The sequence below is a fragment of the Dasypus novemcinctus genome, chromosome 17 (assembly GCF_030445035.2).
Source record: "Dasypus novemcinctus isolate mDasNov1 chromosome 17, mDasNov1.1.hap2, whole genome shotgun sequence".
Lineage (NCBI taxonomy): Eukaryota > Metazoa > Chordata > Mammalia > Cingulata > Dasypodidae > Dasypus > Dasypus novemcinctus.
Window position 1 is genome coordinate 3876843 of NC_080689.1, and position 23099 is coordinate 3899941.

Below are 23099 nucleotides of genomic sequence, written 5' to 3' on the forward strand. Positions count from 1 at the left end.
CCTCACCCAGGCCTGCATGTCTGCCCCTCTTCTGGCCCAAGGCCCCTCGCTCCTGCCGCCCTCACCCAGGCCAGCATGTCTGTCCCTCTTCTGGCCCAAGGCCCCTCGCTCCTGCCGCCCTCACCCAGGCCTGCATGTCTGTCCCTCTTCTGGCCCAAGGCCCCTCGCTCCTGCCGCCCTCACCCAGGCCTGCATGTCTGCCCCTCTTTTGGCCCAAGGCCCCTCGCTCCTGCCGCCCTCACCCAGGCCAGCATGTCTGCCCCTCTTCTGGCCCAAGGCCCCTCGCTCCTGCCGCCCTCACCCAGGCCAGCATGTCTGCCCCTCTTCTGGCCCAAGGCCCCTCGCTCCTGCCGCCCTCACCCAGGCCTGCATGTCTGTCCCTCTTCTGGCCCAAGGCCCCTCGCTCCTGCCGCCCTCACCCAGGCCTGCATGTCTGTCCCTCTTCTGGCCCAAGGCCCCTCGCTCCTGCCGCCCTCACCCAGGCCTGCATGTCTGTCCCTCTTCTGCCAACCCTGTTGAGCACTCTCATCCCGGGCTTCCTGCTGTGCCTGATCTGCAGAGCCGCAGCAATGTCTTAGCCCAGTGCCCCAGTTTTCAGCGTGTACCCTCGGGCTGCAGAGGGCAAAGGAGAAACCCCACTCAGGTGCTGGGGAGGGCCACGGGCCCTCAGCTCAGCCGAGGCTGCCGGGGGGCTGCTCCGCAAATCCCACTGTTTCCTAAGACTCCAGGAACACAGAGTTTTAAGCTATCTGCAATTTGACTATTTCAGACTTTATGTGTTTTCACGTTAAAACTTCCCTCTTTCATCTCATGGGTGACTGGTTCTTATGTTATCAGGTAATAATTCTCTCAGCTCCCCTTCATCTCTACCTACCTATTGGCCTGTGCAGCTGGGGAGTCAGTGGCCCCTCGTCTCTAATCCACCCGACAGTCTCCCCCCAGCCCCGGGAACTCGGGCCCACCAGCAGCCTCCTCATCTGCTCCCCCTCCTGCAGGAGGCAGCGCAGTGGAGGTGCCCTGGGGGGTGAGCTCACAGACCTGGCTGGGCTGCCCAAGCCCTTCTGGACTGTGCTTCCTCTTTGGAGAACTGGGTAACAGCAGTGCCAGCTGCCAGGGGGTGTGGGACATGGAGTTGTGTCTGTAAAGTGCTCAGACCCGACCAATGCCACCAACTCACAGCTCTGCCTGCTCCTTGTGCTTGGTCCAATGATATTTTCAAGCATCACGTGCCTATTTTTTCTTTTTAATTATAAATACTGCCAGACAGTGTGTGAATCCCTTTTTTTAGTTAAAAACTAAAGAAACCGGCAGATTCTGGTGAAAGAGCCAAAGCTCCCTTTCTCTCGCCACCTCCACCAGCACACTGCGAAGCGGCCACTGTCAGCAGCCCGCCTTGGCTTCCTTCTCACAGACACTGCCCTCGCCAAGCTCATGCACAATGCCCCCAGTGCCAGACTCTGGGCAGCACTGCTTCTGCTGCCTCACCAGGCCCCACCGGGCACGCTGGCCATCAACGCTGCTGCTGGCCATCATGCTGCCACTGGCCGTCACGCTGCCGCTGGCCGTCACGCTGCCACTGGCTTCCCTCCTGCTGGGCTTGCCCCCAGGACTCTACCCGTAGCCCTTTGCTGGTCCCATCTCTCACGCTGAGACGCAGCGCCAAGCAGACACCTCTGCCGGTGTGTTCTGCAGCCACCTTCGACTCAGCAGGTGCCATTTCCTGCCACCCTCCCAGCCCTATTCCTAAAAATCCCCATACTGGAAGCTATACCCCACAATGCAGGTAGGAGCCATTCTCTTCATTTTCAAGATAAGCAGAAGGAGGCTTCGGGAGGTCACAGAGAGAGGGAGGCCAAGCCAGGCTCCGACCGGGGCTGCGGTTGGCGGAGCCCGGCCTCTCCCCGCACACCGCTCTGCCTCCCCTCCCTGGAGACGGCTGCACAGAGACAAGGGAGGCTGCCGACCCCAGGCGCCTCAGCGAGCACAGACGCCAGGTGCGGACGGCTCTAGTTCCCAGCTTCCGCAGGCTTTCACCCTCCATTCAGCAACGGTCTCTGCCCAGGCTACAGGGTGTAGCTCAGCAAGGAGAGAAACCATGTGCACGGCACAAAGGGGTTTTCCAGCTGCGTGGGTCACTTCCTGGCCTACCAGGAAGAGAGGGCCTTTCAGGGCACACCGTCCGCCAGGGCAGTGACTTTAGGGGTGACCAGGGCAACGGCCAGACTCAGGCAGCCCATTCACCTGCAGAGAGGCCCTTGTGGACAGCCTTCAACAGCCAGGCATTAGGCAAGCTTGTCGGACGGAAGAAGCTCTTGTGTGAAATACTGGAGGGAGGGGCGGGGAGAAAGGGTTGCTTCTAAAAAGAGACTGTTCATCAAGGTAAATGTAAATGTGACAACTGCTTGCAGGGTTGTTGCGGTTAGCTTTTGAGACTACAAAGGTTCTGACTGGCTGAAAGTCTATAGTTTTTATGAAATTCTTCAATTTTGCAACTCTGAGATCAATGCCCACCTTTTTAAAGTTCATTTACAAGACTGGCTTTCTACATGTATATTACACTTCAATATTCAAGACATTTTACTGTTTTGCAATTCCAAATGCATATAATTCTAAGAGTTCTACATAACTAGTCTTCATATCGAGACTTAGAAATTCTCCAAAAGAAAACTCCTAGAGCCTGATGTCAGTTTCTTAATGGCTTGTCAGGGCTGCCAAGTACCCTGCTCCCTGTACAGAGCAAAGGCACCAACTCCTTGGTGTGCAATGAGGGAGGTACTGAAACAGGCCTTGCATAATACCTATTAGCTTGGCTGCCACCCGAGGGAAAGGAGATGAAAGAAAGCTCACGCAGTAAAGGGGTCCAGCTGAGATACCACTGGAGGCCACCATCTGGATTTCACACTTATCTAGGGAGGGAGGGGCTAGCTCCCCTCTGCTCAGATGGCTCCCAGGGACCCCACCCCTGGCATTCATGCCCTTGAGTTCTCCCTGAGTTTGTGACAGACCACACTTCTAATGAAGGAAATACTGCAAAAGTGATGGGATAAATACAGACACACGGAAGAATGCACAGCGAATGGACATGAGAGCAGACGGCAAGCAAGCCACAAGGGGGGGGATAAAAAAAAAGTGATGGGATGTCCCTTCCAAGATGGGTCATAAAAGCTGTGGCTTCCATCCTACCCGCTCTCTGAAGAAGCCGCCTGCCTTCCTATGAGCTGTCGCAGGGAGAGAAACCGAGGCCTGCCAACAGCCAGCAAGGAGCCAAGGACCCAAGTTCACTGATGCGAGGGGCCGAGTCCTACCAGGAGCCACACGTGCGAGCCTGGCCACGGGTGGCTCCAGCTGCACCTGAGGACGCCTGCAGGTCTGAGGCCCAGTGGCGCCATCTGACCCACAGATGCTGGGAGACCAAGAAGGAGGTTTAAGCCTCTAGGTTTTGGGGATCTTGGTTACTCAGAGACAGATAACTAATATGGTATGCAGAATGCTACGGCAGGGTCAGCGCACTTTCTCCATAAAGGGCCAGGTGGGAAATACTTTCAGATCTGCCGCGCAGATGGTCTCAGCCACAGCTCCCGAGCTTTGCCGCTGTTGCAGTCACGGTCGATACCAGTAAACGAGCGTGGCTGTGTGCCCACAAAACCTTTTTTAAAAGACAGGAGGCGATTTGGCCTGCTGGCTATAGTTTGCCAATCCCTGCTCTAGAGTAAAGGTTTTGCAGAAATCCCATTTTTTAGTTAAAAAAACGTAGATAATCTCTACTTTACTACTGTATTCAAAATTATCTTAACAAAAAAGCTCAACCTCTCATAGTTACACAATCATCACAGGTGAAAAGAAAACAGTAGGCGCCAAGCAAATTTCTGGTTTTGGTAAGCAACCTGAGAACTACAACCATCTTTGATGTGAAATGGATACGGACGCTTGCGTTCTGACATGGAGAAGTCTGCGCCGGAAGCACCCCTGGTCAGTTAGCGGTCTGGCCCGGCCACGATCCCGCGGCTCCCGAGCGGCCCTCACTTCGGACCGGGCGGGCTTACCTTTGCTCTTGGACAGGGGCGACGGGGGCTGCTCTGTAAACACTTCTAGGGGTGGGCAGTCATGGTGGTCCAAGTCTCTGTCCATGGCTTCCATGAGACTGGTGATGTCGGAGTCCTCCGAGCTGTGTCTGGTGCCGCCGTCATGCTCTGGGTGGGCGGGGTGTGCGAGGGGGGCGGGGGACAGGCGGGCCGGCGGGGGCTCCGGGTGCTGAGGCACTGGCGGCGGCGGAGGCGGGTGCTGCTCCAGCAGGCTGTGGGCCTGGTGCTGGCCGCCATGCTGGCTCTGCTTGGCCCCCTTGGGCTTCCTCCCTGGGGGGTGGCCCTGGGCCACTGCACTGGGCTCTAAGCCCAGGGGGCTTGTTCTGCTGGCAGACTGTGAGGCAGCTGCTTGGGCACAAGTCCTGCTGGAGGCACCGGCACTGTTCTTGGGCCTGCCGTTTTCCACGTCGGCTGCGCCCCGACTGCTGTGGCTGCTGTGCGGATGCGCAGCCGGGCCACACTGCTTAGCACCCCCTGCGCTGGGCCTGGACGACGCGACTCCTGCTCCGCAGAACCCCCTATTGGGACTGGGGTCACGGCCAAGTGTGTTCAAGCTGAAAAAAGGACCAACTGCAGATCAGTAAATAATAACCTACGAAATCTATTGTTCAAAATATTTCATCTCATCAGTACAGCCATCACAAACATAAACTACTCTAAGGAAAAAACAGCAGGAAACGGATAAATTTTCACAACTCTATAGAGGGTCTGTGTATCTGAAAATGTATGTACTGGTTAGAAATCTAACTAAGAATATTTTAACCCCTGCTAATGGAATAAAAGCACAGTATCTGGTATGAATGACTGGTAAATGAGTGCTACACACAGGGTATGATTAAGTAGCTAGAATTAAGGAAAGAGGAAACTCATTATTTCTCTTCATTACGCCAGCCAAATCTGTGTACACACAGCACCTACTTCTGGCATGTGAACATACTTTCCTTCGGGTGAGACACCGACGATGCTCCTGAGATCAAATGGCCTTCCTACATCGAAGGGCGGGTTCGAGGCCTCAAAGGACAGGCGCCTGCGAAAGGGCTCCCAAATTCCTTGAGCTTCCAAATAGGCTGTTCCAATGACCAGAAGAAAGAGTGCACTGCAGAGGGACAGAAGGTGGGGAATCAAGAGTCATTGCTGAGTGAAAGAACAAAATTCGATGGGAAAGACATAGTCTCTTGGGAAAATAGAATATGATATTTAAAAAAAGGTCTGTGACAAATTTTGATGGACAAGGTAACAAACTAAGCTTTATGGATAAAAGTTTACACCACAAATTTTATAGAATGCCATCTTACACTGATGTTTACATGGAGGAAATAATTATTTATATCAGAACAGATACCAGAAGGTGATTTTTCTTTTTACCACGAAGAAGCTTCTATCTTTTCTTTTAGCTTCAACTCTCTAGGCCAAGACCTTTCCCTTAGGATGAGTAACTATGTAAATTAATTTAAAGGTGAGTATATCTGATTCTCAAAATACTACAGCAATATAAGGATGCTGAGGTTTTACAAAGTATTTCTAAAAGGCTTCATGTTGTTAAAGTATGATTCAAGAAGAATACATTATGTTGAGTAAATTATATATACTCAAATCAAGTAACTTTGTCTAGTTAATTATACATGTTTTTTCCTTTATGAAATAAACATATACTTAATCTGTATCACAAATTCCAAAGGTAAAAAAGACATTTGTTTATGGTACATGCTGCTCAAGAATGGTTTGGTTCTAGCTGTCCCCAAGCAGGATGTCAGCTTGACAAAGGTGGGGGGGGGGGGGGCTGGTCTGTGTGGTCACTGGGGGCTCCAGCACCGAGAATGGTCATGGGGACACAAGAAACTGTCAAATGGCGCCTGAGCACCGACCTCGTGAGAAGACACAGTACCTCATTATCCCTGAGATGATGATGTACAGAGCCAGCTCCCAGTTGGGCCTGGGGAGGGCTTCCGCACAGGTTGCCAACATATGGTAGGGGAGGGACGCATTCAATATAAACACAAACTCAGAGCCACTGCTGGTTGTGAACTTCAGCTCGCGAATAACTCTAGAAGCTGTGAAATCGGGGGTAAACCTAGAAGAGAAGGATGGAAGTAAGGGTGGATTTTGAAATTACACTACAAGCAGTTTAAATACAACACCGGTCCTATCAGCCTTTGAAACATAACACAGAAGTTAAGAGAGTGATACTTTATTTCAACTTCCTCATTTTAAGGCAAGGCAAGAGTACTGTACCATAGGTTAATACAGGAATAACTATATTCCATGGATAACTGCAGAAATTACATGAAAGAACAATAGTAAGTTCCCAGAATTATTAATTCATAAAGTGATTTCTAAGCTTCTTTCCTTTTGCTCCTTCTTGTTCTCCTTTTTTAAATCCACACTCTTCTCCCAGGCTTCCCAATAAATTTTCTTTTTAAATTGTCCTAGCCTAAGCATATTTTTCTTCATTTTCTGCTTTACTTCTTATTGCCACAATTTTACTGTTATTTCATGACTGTGCACTCTCCAACTAGATGGATCTGCACCCAAGGAGAGGTATTTCATGCCTCAACACAACATTAGCTGCTAAGCATAATGACTTGCATGTAGTAATGTAGCTACTTATCAAGTAAATATCTGTTGATGATGAGATATTTTATTATACAGATCTTACAACATAACAAGTTACCAATTGCGAAAATATGCTGCCATCTATATAAACAATAAAATGTTACCTTTTCACCAAAATATTACACATTATTATAATGCACCATATGGAAAAATGGTGCATATATGATACAAACCTCTGGTCTACTGTTGAGATACTGTGACTTTATAGTCAATTTCCTTCCCAGCATCTTATGCTTTAACACAACTCTAAAAAGTAATTTTGAAACTGGCTTCTAAGTCTATCTGATTCACTTTAGAGACACAGGAAGTTCTACAACTTTGAGAACAAAAATATGAAGAAATAGCTAAAACTAAACCAAAAATTAAATGTAAATTAAAAAGTCAAATGAATGTATTTAAGGATAAAGACTTTTTTCCCCCTTGGTAAATATGAAAACATATATGGAGCTTAAAGAACTCCAGTGAAAACAGGGGACTGGATATGGTTCAAGTGGTTGAGCACCCACCTCCCAGATGGGAGGTCTTGGGTTCGGTTTCTGATGCCTCCTGAAGAAACGAAAACAAACAACAAGCAAAACAAATGGAAAAAAAAAAAACTAAAAAACCCAGGAAAGCTGATGTAGCTCAGTGGTTGAGTGCCAGCTTCCCACACTCGAGGTCCTGGGTTCAATCCCCAGCCCCCAGTACCTCAAAAAAAAAAAAAAAAAAAAAAAGAAAAAAAAATTGCTAGTGAGAAGCTCGTGATTCATTAGACTTCATGAGAAAATACTTACAATATGATTATGTCCTTGGAGGTGTTGGTACTCAGTGTAAATTCTTGACAATTAACAACTTTAAAGCCATATCCTTCACATGAGTATCCACTGATTTCAATGGTCTCTATATGAATCTGAAGTTGTCCTGTATTCTCTACTTTAAATGTTCTTCTCAATGTGAAATTTGGTTCTCTCAGTTTCAAAGCTAGAGGGAAAAACGAGGACTGAGTATGAATCTTGCCATCACGTGAGCCCAGCCCAAATCACGCACAGATTATTCAAGAACTATCATACGTGACAGATTATGAACCACCCTCATGTCAAAGAAATCAGCCATCACCTACATTTCATCACGAAATACTCTGCTTGGTTACATCATTTTTAGAAAGCAAGTTTAATTAGGCTTTATTTTTCACACTGAGAGTATATCGGTTATAGCATGTCTTGAGTATTGACACTTTGAATCTTTAAGATCCAAATTAAACCATCTCTTTAGGTCTGACAGCAAGAGGGTATTTCCTTAAAATCATAAGCATCCATCACTACCATCAATGTGTGAACGTGGAGAAATGCTGTCCTTGTTTTTACGACTATTTACTGTTGCAGGCAAAGGCTGAAGTTTGTGCCTCTGCAAGCCTGTGTACTCACTGTCGGTACAGTCTTTCAGTAAGGCCTCTGTGACTTTGAAGCGCAAGGAGCTGCCCGGGCCCGGAAGCTTGCCGGCTACTCTCAGGGTCTCAGCTGTTCCCTGTCCTTGGACCGCCACAGCCTCCATCACGGTCAGGTTATTTCTAGGCAAGAATAAAAAATGAGATAGTTATTTCCCCCACTGAATTTGTACAAATCAAATAAAGGCTTTTATATAAATATGAAGGGTCAGCTCACACCTAAGTCACAGAACGTACCTGACTATGATTAGTGAAGAGACAGTTCTCTTGTGAATTGGGGTAAACTTTACTTTGACAGATTTCTTTTCTCCTGGTTTTAAGATGAGGTTTAAGATTAAATGTCGAGATAGGCCTTCCGTAAACCCCGTTGAACTCTGCAAGGGATGAGCCTTGAATCGGTAAATGAACAGGAGTTATTACCATGTTTTCTGGAAAAGCGATTTTTCCCTTTCATCTACAGCCCAATATAACTTCGAGAACTGATTAAACTTGTAAACGGTTCTACCCCTTGTGACGTAGACGCTGGTTAGCTGGCGACAGAGCTGGGCGACCGGTGACGACATTCTGTATCCCTCAGTGAGACCAAACGGGCTCTACGGTCCCCAGGCCCCCAAGCCCACAGGTTTGCTTTGGGCATGGGTTTTTGTATACAGATGTTCTTTTTTCACTTTCAACCCCTCTTTATTATGAAATATAATACACACGCAGAAAAGTGCACAAGCCTAGGATGAGCCGGCTCAATGTTTTAGCACAAAGCGAACCCCTGTGTAAGGAACACCCAGCACCCCAGTTACTGTGGAAGGAACACCCGGCACCTGTTACTGTGGAAGGAACACCCAGCACCCCAGTTACTGTGACTGCCTCCCTGTCGCGGCTTTCCCACTCCTCCCCTTGGAAGGTAATCAGCATTTTTATTTGTATTATGTGTAAAAATATGTTCAAGTCATATCAACCTCTCCTTGAATTTTATTTTGAAAGCTAAGCACATAGTTTGATAAACTCTTGATGATTTGAAGTTTAAATACCTTAGTTTAATAATCAAAATATGACTTCTTGACAGCCAGATGTAGGTAAGATTAATATTTTGTTTTTCTAACTTAAAAAATTATAATTCACACATACAGTTACACTGCTCTAATTTTTAAGCAATGTCAGTTTAAGCGTTTTGGGGGACGGGCAGCGAAGCCCGTGGCCTCTCTTGGCCCTGCTGACACATGGAAGGAGAATGAGTTCTGTGTCCTCGGCTTCTCTGCCGGGCACCATTAGGTAGAATACGCACGGAGATCTCTACCTGCAAAGCACTATCATACAAACATAACTTACAGCAACAGATTTAAAGAAGCACAGCACTTTGAACTCTTGCTTTTGAGGTAAAAATTTTTTTTCAACACCTAATCTATTCTGATCTTTCAGAGTCTACTAGGGCAGAGAACACTCTAATTGCTCCACAGTGGTTGAAGACCACACTCCCCTTTAAGTAAACTATTCTGAGTAACTGGACACAATTATATATTAGAATGTATTTTCAATAAAACATTAGCAAATTTCACATCCGATGGCTTGGGAAACATGTTAGGATGTTGTAATGCCTCAGAGATCCATGGACCCCTGGGGATATCAGAGGTTCTTCCAGGGAATCCACAGTGCAAAATCATTTTCATAGTAATACTAATAGATGTTGTTTATCCTTTTTATGATGTTGACATTTGCACTGATGGTTGGCAAGAGGACTGGTTTCTTAGCATGAGTCAAGGGAGAGGACCAAACTCTGCTAGCAGTCACTGTTGTTTTCATTGCCATGCATTTGTACTCAAAAAAAAAAAAGTCAAGGCCTTAATTAAGCAGTAATAAATTTTAGCTTTTTAAATCTCAACTCTTGAACATGTGGCTTTAATATTCTGTGTGACAAAATGGGAAGTATGCAAAAAACAAACTGAAGCACGTGCCGCACCATGCAGCATGCCAAAGCACCGTGTGGTACCACGTAGCATGCAGAAGCACGTGCTGCACCATGCAGCATGCCGAAGCACTGTGTTGCATGCCGAAGCACGTGCCGCACCATGTAGCATGCCGAAGCACCGTGTTGCACCATGTAGCATGCAGAAGCACGTGCTGCACCATGCAGCATGCCGAAGCACCGTGTTGCATGCCAAAGCACGTGCCGCACCATGTAGCATGAATTAGAAAAATCAAGGTTTTAAAGATCTCTCAGTTTTAGTTTCTAATACGGTTGATAAACGTATTATTGATATTGATAGACGTAACCCACATAAACAAACAAAAACCTCACAGGAATCCTTAATTTTTAAGAGTATAAGGGAATCCTGAGGCCAAATAATTTGAAAACCGCAGTTTTATAGCACTGTTGAATTTATCCTAAGCTCATCCTAGGAGCTCCTCCAGAACTTCTTATTTAAAATCAATTTCTGAGGTCTGGAGTCCTCTAACTCATCCTTGCATCTCTCACTGTGGCCAGCAATCAGTGTCTTATGATGATGAGAGAAGTTCGAATAATCAATATAATAAGCAGAGTAAATATTAGCTTATATACTCAAGTGCATTTTCTTTCTTCTAAAAGCAGAGTGAAATAAAGTTCTGATTATTGAGCTTTCCAGTTATTTGGAGTCTAGACAATCCAGAATTTTTTGTATTTTCACTTTATGGATGGGAAAAACAAAGCACAAAAAAGTTTCCAAGAGAAGGGCATGAAACTAGAACGCACAGCTGTTTATACTTCAGCCGAGTACTCCAGCCTTGGACCGGGCCACATAGCCTCCGCTATTTTCTGGATTGAGCAGATCATGCACACAATGCCCCAGGCCTGGCCAGCGGCCTTCAGAACAAAGGGCAGGCTCCTGACCGGGGCCCCGCCTGCTTCTCCCCGTTCCTCCTCCCTCCCCTGTGCGTTCTCCTGTGCTCGAGCCCTTCGCGGGGCCTGGGGGCCTGCTGCTTCCTTTGTGCTGCCTGTGGTCTCTTGGTCACTGCCTTGGCCCCTCGGCTGGGTCAGTGTCAGCTTGAGCCTGTCTCAGGGTCTACAGGCTGCTGCTTCCTCTGCTCAGATCACCCTCGACCGCCGATGCTGTGGGCAGTTAAGGGGTCTCGGCTCACATGGCATCTCCCAGCAAGGCCTTCCCTGAGCCTCCACTAAGTCAGGGCCCCACGGCTCTGCTTCATGCTGCCTGAAGGTCTCTTGGTCCCGGGACCGGCTTGCTTGTTTGGGTCAGTGGTGGCACCTGACTGGGAGTCTCTTGCGGTATCCCCTGTGCCTGGACAGAGACTAGCATACAGTCCTGTGCTGGCTCAAAAAGCATGAGCAACAGAACAGAGCAACCTAGTCTAGAGCCACATTTGTGCAAGGATCTTTAAATCACCAAAATTACTTAGCAAAAAAAAAAAAAATACTACACTGAAAATTACTTTCTTATACAAAAACAACTTAAGGACAGACAAAAACTAGCTATTCTACAGATTAAAACACATAGCTATAGAAAGAACACATATATTTCAAGAACTACGAAACTTCCGCTTTGACGACGTTCACCAACGACCCCTAATCAGCAATGACTGTGTGGGTCGCTGGCGAGGACCAGGGCTCTGGAGTCTGGGAGAACCAGGCTAGAAGCTGGCCCTGCCAGGCACCATGGGTGTGACTTTGGGCACGTTACTTCCTCTTCCTGAGCTCCTCTTTCCCACCTACGGACCAGGAAGATGCTAATCTCTCAGGGTGGCTTCAGCCCAGCTCTGTAACAGCCACATGGCATTAGAAATGTGCATACACCTGGCACAACGCTGCCGCGTAGGAGGTGCTCACAAAATCCTGGGAAGGGTTCTCTATCACCGCCCCAAGTGCTGAGAACCCTTCCCGCCGCCGCTCCCTCCCCAGCTAACACCACTCCTGGCCTGGCTGGCCGCAGACTGATTGACTGAGCCGACATTCACGGAGGACTCCCCATATGCCAAGGAACCAGTCTAAGGCTTTCATGCGACAGGGTTTAGTGTGTTCAACAACGCTGTAAGAGAGCAACCATTACCTGCACCTTATAAGCGGGAAGGTTGGAGTTCAGAGAGGGTGCTTCACTTGCTCAAGGTGACAAAGCCACCAAGCCCAACACCGTGACGATTCTAGGGGCCGTTCTCGCCCAGTGACTGTGGCTGTGCTCAGCTCAGGGGCCCCCGAAAGGAGGGAGATGGCCAACGCTGGCAAAAGGGAACTCTGATGGTGGAAGATGAACTGGATTGCTACTCTCAGTCCTTCAACACCTTCCACGTTCTTAAGATGGTGAGGGGACCGATACGCAGAAGACAAACCCAACTCTGGGAAACAAGGCACTCCATGTCAAGAAGAAAACAAGGACCACCGCCATCAAGGGTGTGCGTGAGGAGTCAGGAGAGGCAGCACAGCCGCGCCAGAGAGAGCCCTGCGGCGCGCAGGCCGGCACCGGCCCGGGTGGGAACGCGGACAGTCGTGGAGGCCAGGGTTCCATGTGGTGCAGAGAGGGCCTCTGCGCTAAGGGTCACTTCCTGACTGACACACACCCTGCGTGAAGGCTTTCTGCTGGAGCTCGCAGCTCGCAGCTGCTCAGCCTGGCACGAATGATGGCGCAAACCCGTTAACAGACACGTTAGTTCAGAACATCTACTAAGCGCGAACCACTCCTCCTGCCGTGGGACCTGGAGCATGGGCGGCAACAGGCACAGTCAGACAAGGGCCTGGCATTCTTGGAGCTTATGTTTTACTAAAAAACATATCTGGAATGAAAATTTAAATGACCAAACTCAATATTTTGATGCTTAATAAAATATAAATTAAGCATTAGTATATATTTTATCCATATATTCTCAGAAATTCTGGTAACTGTTATACAAACCTTCATGGCTTAATGGTAAATGCCAACAAACGGAACAGAGGACTCCACTCAGGGAGCTGCCCCTTGGTATAAACCCCATCCGCTCGTCCTCACTTCTCTGCCTGTGTGGTCGAGGTTGAACTGTATACCCAGAACACACGTTCTCAATCTTAAATCGTTCCTGTGGGTATGAACCCATTGTCAAGAGGACCTTTTGAGGAGGTTACTGTTATTTTCAGTCAAGGTGTAGCCCAGCTGAATGAGACTGGGCCTTCAACCTATTAAACCTTTAGAAGAGAAAGTCACGTGGGGGAGCAGAAGCTGGAGGTCAATGGACGGTGGAAGGGAGAGGACAGGACACTGCCACCGGACAGGAGAGCCAAAGAACCCCGAGGCTTGCCGGCCAGCCAGGCACTGGCCTAGCAGGAAACAAGCCTCCCAGCCTCCAGAAACTGTGAGGTAATAGAGTCCCTTTGCTAAAGCCAATTTACCAGCTACGTCTGGTAGATGCCGTAGCAGCAGCCAGGAAACTGGGACAGCCTCTAAAATCACGACTGAACTGCTGGGACTCCTTCTAGTGACTTGTCCTTCAGCCAAATTTAAGAGCAACCAAGAGTTTTCTTTCACATTTGTATTGGTCATATAATTATTTCTTTGGAATAGTAGGAATATTGAATACTTACACTGTTTCTGAAGACTTGGAATTCTAGTGTTCTCATATCTACCTTTGCCACTTTACTCAAGTTAAACCTGGAATAAAAAATGTACATATTTTTTTGTAAACAGCATCAAAATTAAAGGGATTATGGAGTAAATGTCAAGTTTATGCTTTGTTTGCAAATGGTCTTTTTGCGGATTTTGAGATCAGTATTACCAGATTAACAGATTTCACAAAATTAAAGTCCACTTGTAGTTAATATTTTGCTCATTTTTAAAAAAAACTACATATTTGAAAGGTTCCACTTGCTCTCTCTTTATAAACTGAAGGAGTTTCACATACCTTTTTTTCTTGTCTTAAGCGGAAAGCTTTTCTAGATGCTTAACGTAATATCAACCTCCCTCCCCAGAACTTTCCCTCAACTTTAATTACAGGCTCAGAATTTCTCTAAGCCAAATCTATTACTGTATGAGTTTCAGGTAAGTTTTAAATATGTAAATTAATAATTTAATGCTAATATATAAATATATCTAGATTATTTGAAGCAAAGCTTACCTTGATAATAACTTATCTACAAAGACTGAAGGGTTGGAATATAAAGCCAGAGGAATAAACTGAACGTAGATAGGGACATCTGCAGGATTTTCTAATGTAATCTCTTCTTCCTTAAAAAAGTAATGAAGTATTAAATATTTCTGTAATTAAGAGTAGACGCTTTATCATCCTATTATGCATCTCCAAAAACTGGTATCGCTTTGAATACTTACTGAAGAGCAGTTTGTATTAGTAAGTGGGAATTTCAAGTGCCGGGGTGAGCTAAGAATGGAAGGCCAGGAGAGCTCAGCGGTGATTTTTGATATTATATTTTTTTGAAGGTCTGTATTTACTTCAAATATAGCACTCAATCTAGAAGAAACAATATGTAAATCACCTTATCAAAATGAAGTATTTGAGTTTTCTGAATACAAGAAATTCTGTTATGCTTGTATACTTGAGAAATTTTATTCTGGCCCTGAAAAACAGGTATATTTGCTCTAATATTATACTATGCTTTTAGTTCTTTAGGAAGATGTTTCTATTTTGGCAAAAAGCATTGCCAAAATATCTACCTGATTACCTGTATTGTTTTTATTTTACTGAATATGCAAAGGATGACAAATCTTAAAAACACTACCAATAACATCAGGGCAACTCTATGTAAGTCTTGAAAAACTTTGCAGTGTATAAATCCAATGAAGGTCCACGCTGAAAGCTGCACTATATTAGATAACATATTTAGGAAAGGCAGCCTACATAGCTAGGCTACACATCCTCAATCACAAAGTTACGGTGTAGGGAGACTCCTACAGGACCTTGTACCCTAGTGGAAACATCTAGACATCACGAGCACGGCACTAGGGCAGTTTCAGTACGACTGAGATGGCAGGGTACTGCTTGGCATATGGCCTTTTTTCCCCATAAGATAAAAACAAAACAAAATAAAATCCTGATCTGCAACTGAGACTTGAGTTGAGGAGGTAATACATATAAGGCTCCTATATAGGTATATACATGTGTATATATACTCAGACACAGATATATGAAGTTCCAGCAATGTTCGGGACCCCATTTGAATGTTCTCCTACTTATGAGGAGTGTAGAGAGTCAACTGCTCAGCACGCAGGACACATTATTGTTTTTACGTAAGTGGGGCCTGGGCGCAAGCACTGCAGGCTCCCAGCCACTACACTACTGCATTATGATAGTCTACTACTGGTAAGAGTACAGGTTGTGTAAGACTAGACGCACATATTCTCCGTGACAAGCACATTTTCAAGGTAACACAAAGGCAGGAGCAGGAAGAGTGCCACATTCACTGTGCCACCGGAGGAAGGCAAGGGTTTTGGTGGGTGGGCAGGGAGGAGGATTCCTGGCAGTGGAGCCTAGTGCAACATTACAAGTCCCTCATTCATAACAGGCAAAAAAATTTGGAGATTTTTCTTTACAATGTCCCCTATGACAACAGAGGAGACTAAGGAGAATTTTAATTAGTGTCCTCTCAAGTCCATTAGAAGAAGTCTCTCTGTACTTATTTTACCATCTTACAGTACAAACTTAACTCTTCTGTGTCTTAAGAATACTTTTCACAGCAGGTAATTCTGATAACAGAAACCCTCAGATTCAATTATTAATGGTTTGAGAATTTTATAGTACTATAAATCGGATTATCTAGCTAATATTCATAAAAATATTTCAAATGAGCCAAGTGAGAGGAACAGCTTCCATCAGTTGCCACAGCATCATCATTCTAATCAAATTCTCTTCTGAGGTACATCAAGGTCAACTTCCTATACTGCCAAATAAAGTCTTTGCTTGAGTCCAGGTGCATTACTGATTTGTCATTAGAACATTTACTACCTGCCCTGCACCCTGTATGTACTTTAGGCTCAGCCCTTGGAAAGGGAGACATGCTTTGGAGGAGGTAGTTTTTAAAAAATATACAAATATACACTCCTACTGTGAAATTAAACCTGGAAAATGTTTTCATGGCTTTAACAGAGGTCCCTGGTAGGTAAAAACTTTCTTATGCAAATGGACGTGTCAAAGGTCAACACTATTACTGTTCTTCTACATACAGACAAACTCAAATACTTTCTTTAATTTTAAAGAGTCTAGGGAAGCAGATGTGGCTCAAGCAGTTGAGCTGCTGCTTCCCACAGGGAGGTCCTGGGTTTGGTCCCCGGTGCCTCCTAAAAAACAACAACAACATAAAAGTAATAAGCAAACAAATGAAAAAACCAACTTGCGGGATCCAGTGTGGCTCAGTAGTCAAGTGCCGGCTTCCCACATACAAGGTCTGGGGTTCAATTCCCAGCCCCAGTACCAAAAAAAAGAAAAAAAAAAAAAAAAGAGTCTAGAAGACTGGAAAAGAGAGAAAAACAGAAAAATGGTAGTGTGTATAATTCTGAGCAATGTATAATTAAAATAGCAATCAAAGAGGCCTCATTAATAACTTTCTGAAGATTAGGCACATTAGCTAGTAAACAAGTGAAAAAACCTAATCTAAGACTAACACTTAGAAATTTTAATTAGTGTCCTCTCAGGTCCATTAGAAGAAGTCTCTCTGTACTTATTTTACCGTCTTACAGTACAAACTTACTGGAAGTGTGAACCTTGTAGAGATGGCTGAAAGACCTGAACCAAGCAGGCGCGTACCTGTGTTCTGAATTCTCCTTTATCCCGGTCCATCCTTTGAACAGGCTTTGGTGCAGACCCCAGTCGGCATCCCACATGTCCTCCTGCATGGCCATGCCGGGCTGCGCTTTGGGTTCGGCTAAAACAGGGAAAACGCTCTCATGACACACCCAGCCCTGCTCCGGCACCCACTTGCCGATCTCCCTTCAAATGACGTCTGTAGTACCAAGACATGGGGGGGGGGCTTGGAAAGTGGCAGCCTTTCATTAAAGGGTATTTTCAGGGAGTGAAGGGCAGGAGAGACAGCAAGGTAACTTACATCTGGACAGAAAGGGCAAGCCAACATAGCAATGATCCCCGCACTGCAGCCCAGGGTCGAAGTAAATGTTTGCAATCTACAAAGAGCACAGGAGAGCTATGAATCCCCAATTCACAGACGACCACGGTAACAGAACAGCAATGGGGGGGTCCTGAATGTAACATGCTCTTACTTTCGCTTTTTTCCCGGGCTCCAAGTCTTCCTTATTGCCCCGTAATCGTTTGTAGTAAAATCGCACATCTTCTGACAAGGAACGTATTTGTTGTATCTTTACCTTCTGAGAGAAGGAATTCATAATATTTAAATTTTGATGAACTACTTTCCCCTGAAAGGAAAAAAAAAGAAAGAACTTGCTTGTACATGCTTGGATTTCCTAAAAACATAACTCTAGAGCTGACAGGTGGATTTTTATGAAATGAGAGCCCAAAGGACACAGAATTTCATCAATTGATGAAAAAACACATACAATTTTGTTGTGGTGACATGTTACAGAAAAATTAAGACAAATCTTTGCAATCTTGTGAAAATGAACTGAAGTAAATATATTCACAGTTTCAGTTAAAATAATGAGGATGACAACAAGGTATCAACAGAGTTAACATTAAATAAAGGAAATGGTCACGTCTGATTTGTAAAGTAAGGTTTGTTTATACAAGTCAAGGTTGTCCTGAAAGTATCCAAATTCAGGATGAAGTCATTGAATTTTAAAATCTAAAGCCAAACTACACAAAAATTCAGATTTCTTTTCCTTAGAATAAAGACTCCTTTGTAAAATAAAAACACCATTTGTGTCATCAAAGACGACTTATGCATCATTTAAAATAGATATTATTAGATATCCTATTAAAGCAGCATACAGAGTAAATCACTAAATAACCAATGACTACTCTCCCTTTTAAATTTAAAACAATATTTTAAATAATTTTCAATAAGAATCACATCACAGTTTCTCTTACTTCCTTTTGAAAACAGAATTTTATCTTATTGCACACCTGCTTCCTAGCCATCTGAAGCAGTTTCTAGCATTTCCAAACCCACTGGTCTCCTACATGGTATTAAAATACACAGGAGTAAAGAAAAGGCACCAGGAGTAAAGAAAAAGCCTCTGAGCCTAAGGCGGGCGCTCAGCGGGCACAGGCTGGCGAGAGGAAGACAGCCGAATGAGAAAGACCTGGGTGGGGAGGTGCCCTGAGAAGACCTGGGCCGAGGCCACGGCCACCTGGTCTCTGCGCACCTGTCACAGCCACTTCCCTCACGCCCGCCTCTCCCTCCTAGGTGTGGTGAGGATCGAAAGAGGTAACTACAGGCGTAAAAGTGCGCTTTACAATTCTATCCAAATATTAAGTATTAAACTACTATTATTTGAAGATGTTTAGTTGGATTATTTTTCCCCATCAGCTCTATTATTCTCCATCTGATAAGACTGAATTTGTAAGTCAAGCCAACATCTGGCCCATGAGTCATCTAAAGAATCTCAACGCTCAGTCTGAAGCTGTTCACAAACCAAGGCCTTGTTTGCACCAGGTGTGCTCTCGTTCAGCTACCCCCGTGGGCCTTTGCGCTGCATCATCCACTGTCCTCTGAAATGAACTCTTCCTTGCACGGCTTATGCAGCAATTAAGGAGGCCCTCGATTGAGAAAGTAGTGGGAGGAGGGACAGAACAAGGTTCTCTGGGATAAAAAATGAAGTCAGGAGTTCTGTATCGTCAGTACAAACTGGAATGGCAGGAAGATGTAGGCTTAATTAAGAACTGCGCTTGAATGGGCTGAATCTCTTAATTTAAAATTCATACATTTAGGGAGCTAAATTTTTAATTGAGGTTTTATTGTTATGTAGCTTAAGGATTTTGCAATGTATCGTTTCTGCAGACTGACCATGTGGTCACCACAGGGTAGGAGACACTTCTCCATAGGCCCAGAGTGTCCTGAACTGACCACATCAACCTTCTGGAGAAGGCAGTAGGGGTCTCCTGGTTTTCCCTCAAGTCATATTTGGACTCCTTTATCTACGCTCTCTCCATACCTGCTTCAATTAGCAGGACCTCCTCTGGACATTCAAGCACGGCACAAATGATATCTCTGAAATGCTTCTCATCTATGTTCCTCCCCATCATTTTGTCAACTCATCCATCCATTGTCTACTAAGTGCCTGCTACTGGGATCCAATGGGGGAGGAGGGCATGCCTCATCCTTTTCTAGAGGATCTCAGAGTCTCACTGGGGGGGGGGGTCCAACAGATAAAGAACTAACTGCCAAATAACGTGAGACTTGCTACAAGAGAGGTATTTTCAAAGTGTGCCATGGTCACATGAAGCCACTCTCATTTCTCTCTGCCAAAGAAATTCTAAATCCAGTTCACTTGGCACCTTCATCAATGAGATGTATATTTCCCTCACAGCACTTTATTTTCACCCCTCTTAGATCAATTTCTACACCCTGTTTTACATCTATGAATCATGGGTCCACTTCCCATTCTAGGAAGAAAACTTTCTGAGAGAAGGGACTATTTCTTATTTTTCTTTGAATCACCTAAACAACCTATATCCTGTCTTGTCAAAGAAAAAGTGATTATTACAGAAATAACCAACTTTGTTGTATTCTAGGAGCGTAAAGGTAAAGAGGAAAGGGGAAAATTAGCAAGGAGAAGTGCGTGAAGTCCCCATCTTACTGGAAAGGCTGGCGGGAGAGCCACGTGCTTCGGGAAGCAGGTCAGCGAGCCCACTGCGACCACCGCCTTCACGGGGATGGTGAGGATCTGCGGAGAAGAAGCCGGCCCCCAGGGGGCGTGAGTGCACCGGGGCCTGACCTTGACAGCTAGCACAGTATTTTTTGGAATTAAGAAAAAACACCATCTTGGGACTTTTATTAGCATTAATCAACTCATAACCAATATTAAAATCACTCATGGATATTATTTTATCTAACAGTTTAATGTACTCCATAAAATGCACTAAAATAATATAGACGTCCATGTACTTCTCAGTGACTCCTTGAAAACACAGCAAGCAAGACCAAATAATGGGGAAGGAATGTGGGCTTTATAAACAAGGATTTTGTAGATTATTAATTTTAAAAGGAAAGTCAAACTGTATTTCTCAATGTAAGTTATGCAGATCTCTATTTTTTAATATATTAAAATATATTAACATCAACCTTATTTAAGAAAACAAGTTGAACACTGTGGATGTAGAATTCCAATTCAAGTTCAGTAACTCATAAAGATACTTCCGAAGGATATTTTCTCCTAATTCTTATTTTTACCCATGCTAAACAAAGACTTATCTTAACTACTTATTCCTACCATAAATGATAAACTGAATTCTTCACTGTGGGAAGGAATTAATTTGACACTCTGAACAAAGTATTTATTATTTAATAACCAATACTATTTACCCTGTATTTACTTTTCTTTCATGGGGGTGTTGTGTGTGTTGAAGAAAGAAAAGAGTAGCAAACTTGTTGAATTTAGCAGTGCTCAACTTCTCAAAGAGCTTTAAAATAGTAAATAAAAATATTTAGTTTTGGCAGAAATATATTAATTCAAAGCATTAATATATTTGTTTTGGCAGAAATATATTAATTCAAAGCATTAATATATTTGTTTTGGCAGAAATATATTAATTCAAAGCATTAATATATATTGAATGCAACATGTCAAACTCTACAAAGAATCTTTAAAAAGCTTAATGATTTTCTTTTTGTCCCTTGACTTAGAAAGAGTCATGTAAATACAAATGTGAGAACTTGAATTAAGACGTGATTTCTTTATTCCATTCTACCTTTTGGAAACGTTATTATTACACGGGTAGATATTTATGATTGCAGAAAGAATCTGAGATACCTAACTCAAAGGCATTTCAGCCAGGGTCTGTGCAGTGCTATAACCATTTGTGAGCACGTTTTTAATGGAGAAATTCCAAATGTGCTAAGGCATTTTTCTGAAGTTATGTTCCTAGTTATGAGGTTTGTGTTTTATCAGAAAACTATGTGCTACTGAATAGCAATCTTCTGTAAGCTATTCTCAAAAGCTCAGTTTTTAGGGTATGCAACTTCTGTAACAGTAATTTTATGAGCAAACTTATTTCTCTTTCTCTATAAAAACAAAAAAAAAAAAGGACAGAATCATTCAGAAAAACCGCTCAGGCACGCTTCCCCACGAAGTCCTTACCTCATAATCGGTTGTGATCTGTATGGCTCCATCGTGAACGCCTTCCAGCATTTTTGCAGTAAGTTGGACTCTGAACACTGCAAAATAGCCTGAGGCTAGCACTACCTGTGTGTAGAAGAAATAAGGTCAGTTAGTAGCCCCAGCTCCTTGAAGTTTCCTACTAAAATGGAAACAAAGGCTATGGTGACGGTGCTAGAGTATAGTGGGGGGACTCTTAGACCCTAACACACACCCACCCGCATGGCACTGAATTACTGTCTCATCATGGACAAATATCTCAAAACAATGCCCAGCCCTGGCACTGCCCAAGCTGTCTAAGGCGCGGACTCCCAACTGCCACAGAGCCCCTCACTCACCACCTGTGCACCTACAGTTCAGATCCATTACGGCACGAGGATGTGCAAAGCAGGCTCTGTTTCAAATTTTGAAAGCAACTCTAATGTTAATAGCCATGTCTCCAGAGTCCCTGAGATTGGGCTAGATCAAACCCCGAAGTTCTTGGAAAGAAGGAAAAGTTAAGCAACGAAAATTTGGAAGCCACATATGGAACGTTACCTGTTTTGGATAAGCTATTCGGGGATGTTTCTGACACTCACTCTCTTCGATCCTCTCTAACAAAAACGAGATTCATTTTGCCAAGTTCTATCTTGGTCATTAGTAGGTATACTTTATCTGGAATTCATATTTACCCAAAACAGCATTGCTGATACACACAATTTACTCAACTCCCCCCCTCTTAAAGAAGTATTTCTGTGCTGGTTCTGGGCAGCTGTTTCTGGGCAGCTGTTTCCATGATGACTCTGACTACTCAAGTCAGAACAGGGTCAGGGGAGCCCAGGGAGTCCCTGGCACTGTGCCTCCTACGAGGGCAAATGCTAACTTAGGGGAGGCAGGTGGGCTTTTTGGAACATAGTTGAAAGTTCAGGCATCACAAGTTGATTTTTAAAAATCATTTTGTGGGATTGCTACTTTGAATTTGATAATTCTCTCCAAATTCTTATTTCAAGTAAAGGTTCATAACATAACGAATGCATCTTCTTGTCCCAATTTAAAATATTTTATAAAAAATTGTATATAAAAGCCAATTCTAAAACTCTAAATTGTTGAACAGGATTCATTTTGTTAAACGGAACTCTCAAATTTAAATAGCATATACTAACACATGACCCAGATTTCTAAAATTATTATTTTATATTATCTTATTAAAAAATAATATAATACAATAATCTGGAATTAGAAATGCAAGCAATTTAACTTCAACTTCATTGTTGAAAATGAACATGTACACAGCTGGTCTCATTTTCCTTTTTCAGCATTCTGTTTCTATTTAGAAATAAAATTTCAACAAGGGTGACAAATATTACTTTTGTTTATTTTAAAGGGAAGATTTATTTCTAAGTCAAATTTAAAATTAAGAACACAACCATAATTCTACACCATGGCAAATCTGTTTATATGTATATGTCTGTTTACCTTCACTTACAAATACTTGATTAAGTACTTGAGTACCAAAGAGTTACAATTAGAATACATATACTTCTTTTGTAGTGGGTATGAATTCCAAGTTCCCTCTTCAGTAGTGGAGAGGGAGTGGACTGACATATTTATTTTCTCTTACGCAGTGCTCCCTTATGACCAACTGCACATATTTAACACAGAGTAAAAAGACGAGGGCAGAGCAACACAGGGCTCAAGCTAACAATGTTTGCCTCATGGTACTCTTTTCTAATTAGTACAGAAAAATCAGCCAGAATTACTGCTGTGTAACAGAAAACAGTTTCTACCAATATTCAACGCTTTTGCCCAGTAACTCCA

General features: G+C 44.2%; 1 protein-coding gene across 4 annotated transcripts in view; it reads right to left on the reverse strand.

Moving 5' to 3' along the window:
- The window catches only part of TMEM131 (transmembrane protein 131), a 245049-nt gene that overhangs the window by 24604 nt on the left and 197346 nt on the right, over positions 1-23099 (reverse strand). For 3 of the 4 annotated variants that reach the window (XM_071208711.1, XM_058278126.2, XM_058278125.2), the window contains exons 18-31: positions 21285-21389; positions 19785-19871; positions 17289-17441; positions 17117-17192; positions 16819-16936; positions 14391-14529; positions 14179-14288; positions 13649-13715; positions 8356-8507; positions 8099-8241; positions 7469-7655; positions 5968-6153; positions 5020-5178; positions 4044-4636 (exon numbers count right to left, since the gene is read on the reverse strand). In XM_071208711.1, coding sequence (XP_071064812.1) covers positions 4044-4636; positions 5020-5178; positions 5968-6153; positions 7469-7655; positions 8099-8241; positions 8356-8507; positions 13649-13715; positions 14179-14288; positions 14391-14529; positions 16819-16936; positions 17117-17192; positions 17289-17441; positions 19785-19871; positions 21285-21389 — 2275 coding nt within the window. The remainder of the gene's footprint in view (positions 1-4043; positions 4637-5019; positions 5179-5967; positions 6154-7468; positions 7656-8098; positions 8242-8355; positions 8508-13648; positions 13716-14178; positions 14289-14390; positions 14530-16818; positions 16937-17116; positions 17193-17288; positions 17442-19784; positions 19872-21284; positions 21390-23099) is intronic. The other variant, XM_071208710.1, reaches the window with a different exon arrangement.